Raw genomic sequence first — 6000 nt, forward strand, 5'->3', positions numbered from 1 at the left:
TATAAGAAGAAGAGCAGGAGTCTACAATCACAGAGGAGCTGGAACTACTGTATATTGACTGTATATAGGATATATATGACATTTAAGCTCACTGGTTGAAATATGCAGCCACTGTTTCATTTACGATATATAAAATTATATCAGCCAATATTATGAATTCATCAGAATTTTAATTCTTTAAAAACGGTATTAGTATTGACAATAAAATGTTCATATCAGATGTGCCCCAAACGAAAACAGCCCTTAAAAACATGATGCGTTAACACATTATTAAAAAAATACTACTTTTTCCCAAACATTTGATACAGTTTAATGCCTTCTGTTTGTTCTCGTCACAACACAACCTAAAATCTCAACCACAACGACTGGGCTGAACGGCTAAGGGCTAAGCGGTCTAATCACCTCTAATCACAACTTATCATTGTCCAGTGAAAAAAGCTCTTTTCTTCATCCAAGCTCTGCCCTGAACAGATTGAGACATGTTTTAAAGACGCAGATGACTGTGTACCACCTGCAGCTCAGCCTCAGGCTCAGTCAGATGCTTTCATTAGGCACAGATGTACGGCAGTGCTAGACTGTCGACAAGAGAAGAACTTTGTCAAGCCTCCTAACTATACTGTATAAGTTGACACATGCAGATGGGTGTCAAAAGCACCAAGGGCCAGCAAAACAGGATGGTCAAGAGAACGAGTGGGTGTGCTGCAGTTTTAAGCAGGCACAAGACCAGACAGACAGTGGAGATAATGATAAACATTTCAAACTGAAAAATGCATCTGTTTTGGAGGTGGTTAGCAAACAATAACGCAGCAAACCAGGCTGACCCAGCTTCATTCTCCAGCTTCCAGCACCTGGGGGATAGGACTAAATTCCTTTGGTTAAGCTGTCGGCTATTAACAGATGAAAACATATCCCACAAGAGCATGTGACACAATCTTTACATCACAGTTATTATATACCACATAATTAAAGACACTATGGACATCATGGATGTTTTTATATTCCGATTGAAAATGCTAACTGTCCTTTACATTGCGAGAACATTTCTTAACAAATGGACCAATATGACCCCAAATTATTCAGAATTAAATCTCTTCAAAGTTAAGAACATATTTTTGCTTCTTCTATAAACTTTTGATTTTTCAACATGCAAGCTTTTGTTATGACAGTGTGATTCAATATAAATTCACAATTATTTGAAATAAACCTAAATTACTAATTCAACCATTAACACATCACAAGTCACCACTCAAAACAGATTTCTCTTTCGCTTGCTCATCCACGACTCATCAAAGGCCATTACCGTACAAGCTTTCCACAAACTTTCATTTGTATTCTGGTCTCGTCCAGAGACCATCAATATCTGAGACACTTCCAGACCACACACCTCAGAGACCTCTAAAGAACAGGAGGAGAACTCAATGCTTCTTTACCAGCTCCTCAACAGGCCTCCTGTTGTTCCCTCAAATTGCTGATGGGAGCAGGCCTTTGAGGCAGGCCTGCTCCACCGTCATTAATTAAGTGGCTAGTCAGGGCCACTGACCCTGCTGGCAGAGCAGCACCAGGGCACCAGCAGAGCCTTTCACCCCACACACATGATGATGAAGATGCCGAGCCCATGAGTGAAAGAAACCACAAAAAAAGGAATAGCTGATGGTATACAGCCACAGGCAGAAAGAAGATAGATGAGAACAGTGTGCAGAGGGAGAGGACACAGCAAATGAGACATGAGAAATCATGAGATAAGGTAAAAGATCAAAGAAAAAAGAGCAAGATGATGAAGTAAAATAATAATCATGTTATCTCAAGCCATAATAATCCTCCTTCCTTTTCTGTACTAAGTTGCACACACTTTTACTTTCAGATGCACCTACTAAAGAACAGTGGACAATAACAAAATACATGTACTTTGCTACTGAACCCCTCCCTTAAATATATTTACATGTATGCATTTGGCAGATGCTGTTAACTAGAGTGACTTACAATCTAATTATGTTACAAAGGTAGGCAAATGTAGCATTGCGAGTCTTTCCCAAAAACCATTCATTGGTGTAGCATGATGTGTTTGCCTAGCCAGAGAATCAAACCACAGTATGTGGTGTGAAGGGTCACTATATAAATAACAATTGTCCAATCACAGCTTAGTAATTTGTCCAGGTCTGGGCAGCTCCAACAAGTTGTCAGAATTTAACAACATGTTATAACATTGCCTGGGGGGATTTTTAAAATCAGATACCTTTTACATGTTTTCTAAGAATTTGAAGGGGGGGTGAAATTTTGTCCATTTGCTAAGTTGGAGACACAAAACATTAATCAAAACAACTGTACACAACTCAATACTTAAAAATGTAACTGTATATCACACCCATCATATATTTTTTATGTTTTTTTGTAGATTATGTAAATAAAAAAGTTTCAAATTCTAGAGAGGCCGTAAGTGTTTTGATGATATGATAAAGTACCGAAAAGGGGGTTATATATAGAAAAATATATAAATAAATGGAAAATGGAATTCAGGCTGGGAGAAGAGAAGAGAAGAGAAGAGAAGAGAAGAGAAGAGAAGAGAAAAAGGATATAATTGGAGAGGAAGTAGCAGGTTGGAGAGAGGGAAGAGAATGAAGACGAGGGCTGAGTACTCATTTGAAAGACTTTTTCCAGCAAGCTAAAAGAAAAATGCTCAAAGTCTTGATGGCCTGAGTTTGCAGAAAGAGAAGGTGGTAGCCAGGGCAGCCAGCGAGGTTCTAGAGCTGTTGACACTTTCATGATGGGTTCAGATCATACAGACACACACAACACAAACACAGACACACACACAAAAGTACTTGACCCCCCCTTCAGAAACTGCATCCTGCTCCATCACTACTGGGACAAATCAGGGGCCCGTCTGAGTGTCACTCTCACATGCCATATACAATGAGGCTCCCCCTCCCAGCCCGGCTCCCTGTGTCACAGTGCGCCCGTGAGCACCGGCTGCCTCTTGCCAGCCAAGGCACAAAACAAATCGAGCAGCTGACAGCATAATTCACTGGGGGGACTAGGCCCAGGGCCCTGGGCTGTCCAGCAATGGGGATTTAGCTCTCCCCTGGAGCCCCCCTGGGTCCATTCAGCTACGGCCCCGCTCACTGTCCCATGGAGGAGAGAGACAAGACTCGGAGGCTCAGTGCGTCCCGTCTGCATGCCTGAGTGAATACGCTTGAGACTAATACCAACTAATCTGGTCATCAAATGCCCCCGCTGCCGCTGAGGGGAAATCTGCTCCCCTTTTTCACCAGCAGCAGCAGAATGGGCAGGGTGGGCGTGCGAGCCTAACTGCCCCAAGAAAGAGAAAGAGAAAGAGAAAGAAGAGAAGAGGACAAACAGTGAGAGGAACTTTCCACCATCCAATTTCTGTATAAAAATAAGTCTGCGATTAAAAAATAAAAAGCTCCACTTTTAAAGAATGAGCTTTTACCGTCACACTCAGAGTACATACACAGAGCTGATACTGTTCAAAGAGCCTGAGTGGCCGTGCAAATAACTGGAGCACACCCTTCGTAGGTGGACATCCACACAGGGCATGTGAGAGGGGAGGGGCCTATGGAACCCAAACATGCTTCTGATTGACAGCACCACAGTGTACAGCCACCATCTGTCACAAGCTGGGCCCTCAAAAACAACACTGAGACTTTCACAGTGGAAAAAACAGAGCAGTGCCCAAAAAGCACAAGGGAAAAAAACTTATCTATAGTGCAGCACTTGGGGAAAACAGATGGTGCAAAGACCCACGTTTCATTCACAAGACAGTTCGTTCTTCTTCTGCAAAGGCTTATGAGCTCCAAAAGATTGAGCCCCATCCTTTGTGCCACAGATTTCATGAAAGCACCAGTGAGAGCACCAAATTGAAAGGAATGGAAATAAAGGAGCTGAGGGTAGAGTCCTACAACTGAGCCTTTTTTGGAGCATGGGTTGACTTGCCGTCCCAGGGTGAGTGCCCAGAGAACCTCAGAGAGCTGAAATCGTCTTATTTGTGAGAGTGCTGAAAGAGATACTGGCTCTACCAATTTCAAACAAAATGTGTGCTACAAACACTCGATAAAACTGACTCTATGTTCACAAGTATATATAAGAACACAACTCAACACTGTTTAATTTGTGAGTCTAAAATGTTTGGGAACACTTCTGACCTTCATGCCCTGAAGCACAGCAGTAATTGAACATTTCTACCTCCATAGAGCATTATCACTTTAATGTTACAGGTACCGAAGAATGAGTGGCCGTGCTTTAGCACTTTCCTTTCAGTTCTCACATGAGATGACATTCAGACTGCCAAAGCAAAATCCACCCATTCACGACCCAATACACTACTAAAGTTAGGCAGTAAAATATTCTCAACTTCTGCTCACAATTCAAATAAATGTCTTCTTTTAACAGACAGACATACTCATTTACATCTCAAATGACCAAAATAAAGCACAAACGGTCGTATTTTATCAACTCGTCGAAAATAAAAGCTGCTAGTCTATTCAGGTACATAACCTTAGAAGTTGGGCACCTGAACTTCAGTCGTTTCTTTTTGAGAACTGTCTCATGTTCAAGTGGAAACACGACCAAGCTTTACAAAGTTATATTATGCTATAAAGTTTTTAGACTACAGACTAAGCCGCTCAGCACCATAGGCTAGTCAGCACCTCAAACCTCGCAAGTAGACAACATTAAACCGCAGATACACACCTATTTGACAGAAGACTAACACCGCCAGCGAGAGGGCACATTTACTGTCGAGAGCTTCCATATTCTTCTCGAGAAAGAGCTGAGAAGAGGTGAGACACACAGAACTGTGAGGATGAAGACGACGACAGGAAAAGTCCACAAACGACGAGGCGGCAAAAAAAAAATCACATCAGTGAGACGCGCGAGCTGCTGCCGCTGTCACGCTTCCACAGGCGCCATCGCGCTGAATGGAGCTCCAGCCTGGGGCCATGCGCGAGAAGAGCCGCGAGAGGGCGCCGCCCACAACACACACACACACACACACACACACACACACACACACACAAACACACACACACACACACACACACTACGCACAACACACACACACACACACCACTTACACAAATGTGTATTCCTGTCTTTGTGGGGATATTTTCCCTCTGTATATGACTACGAGGCTGAAGTGCTCTTCTTATTAGTCAGCGGCTTCTTTTTTAAAATTTCGAATAACTGTTTTTATAATTACAGAATAACAATAGGATACATAAAAGCTCAACATTCACATATAAAACTGGATTTCTTTGTGAAACATCAACAGAGAAAAAAAGAAAAGACAAAAAAAGAAAAAGAAAGAAAAAGACAAAAAAGAATACTATTTGGGATTTGAATAGAACTGAAAAGCTTTAACACAACAATGGATTTACAAAAGTTCCTGTTTTCCTGCAGGTGTGAATTCACTAACGTAGGTATGTCATCACATAGATCTGTGTGTTCAAAGCTAAGTCATATGTGAAGGTATTTTTCTTGCATTCATCTTATTTAGATAAAATTGAGATGTTATTATGATCAACTTTAATTTAGAGCGTTCATTGGGGTTAAATAAATGGTCATCAAAAATTAATAAAACAGTGGTTTTTAAGATGAATTTCTCTACCAGTCTTTCTTTTCAAGTCTAGAAAGAGAAAAACACGTCACTTACATCGAAAAACTTACTTTTACAATTTATTTAAGTACCATTAACAGGGCAGCATCTACGCAATATTTTATAAAGCAGCTCTTTCAATTTGTTATTAAGAATGTACTCATGGGGGAGAGCCCATTCGCCAGCTTCTGCTACACCATTTAAGGTGGAGCGGGAAATTCGAATTCTGCAGCTTTGTTGTATGGCTGTTGTAGTACAGCAGATTTAAGCTACAACAACTATACAACGAAGCCTAAGTTAGCATTCAAATTTCCCATTCCACCTCAAATGGTCTGGCCAATGTAACTGCCGCTCAATTTAAAGCGAATGGTTAGCCCTAACAACCTCAG

At 41.4% G+C, this 6000-nt stretch overlaps 1 protein-coding gene across 1 annotated transcript in view; it reads right to left on the bottom strand.

Moving 5' to 3' along the window:
- ptprz1a (protein tyrosine phosphatase receptor type Z1a) overlaps positions 1 to 4916 on the bottom strand; it is a 63923-nt gene extending 59007 nt beyond the window's left edge. Inside the window, 1 exon segment of the mRNA XM_036576166.1 lies at positions 4708 to 4916. Coding sequence (XP_036432059.1) covers positions 4708 to 4768 — 61 coding nt within the window. The 5' untranslated portion in view covers positions 4769 to 4916.
- Between the last annotated feature and the right edge of the window lie 1084 nt (positions 4917 to 6000).

The sequence above is a fragment of the Colossoma macropomum genome, unplaced genomic scaffold (genome assembly GCF_904425465.1).
Source record: "Colossoma macropomum unplaced genomic scaffold, Colossoma_macropomum, whole genome shotgun sequence".
NCBI lineage: Eukaryota > Metazoa > Chordata > Actinopteri > Characiformes > Serrasalmidae > Colossoma > Colossoma macropomum.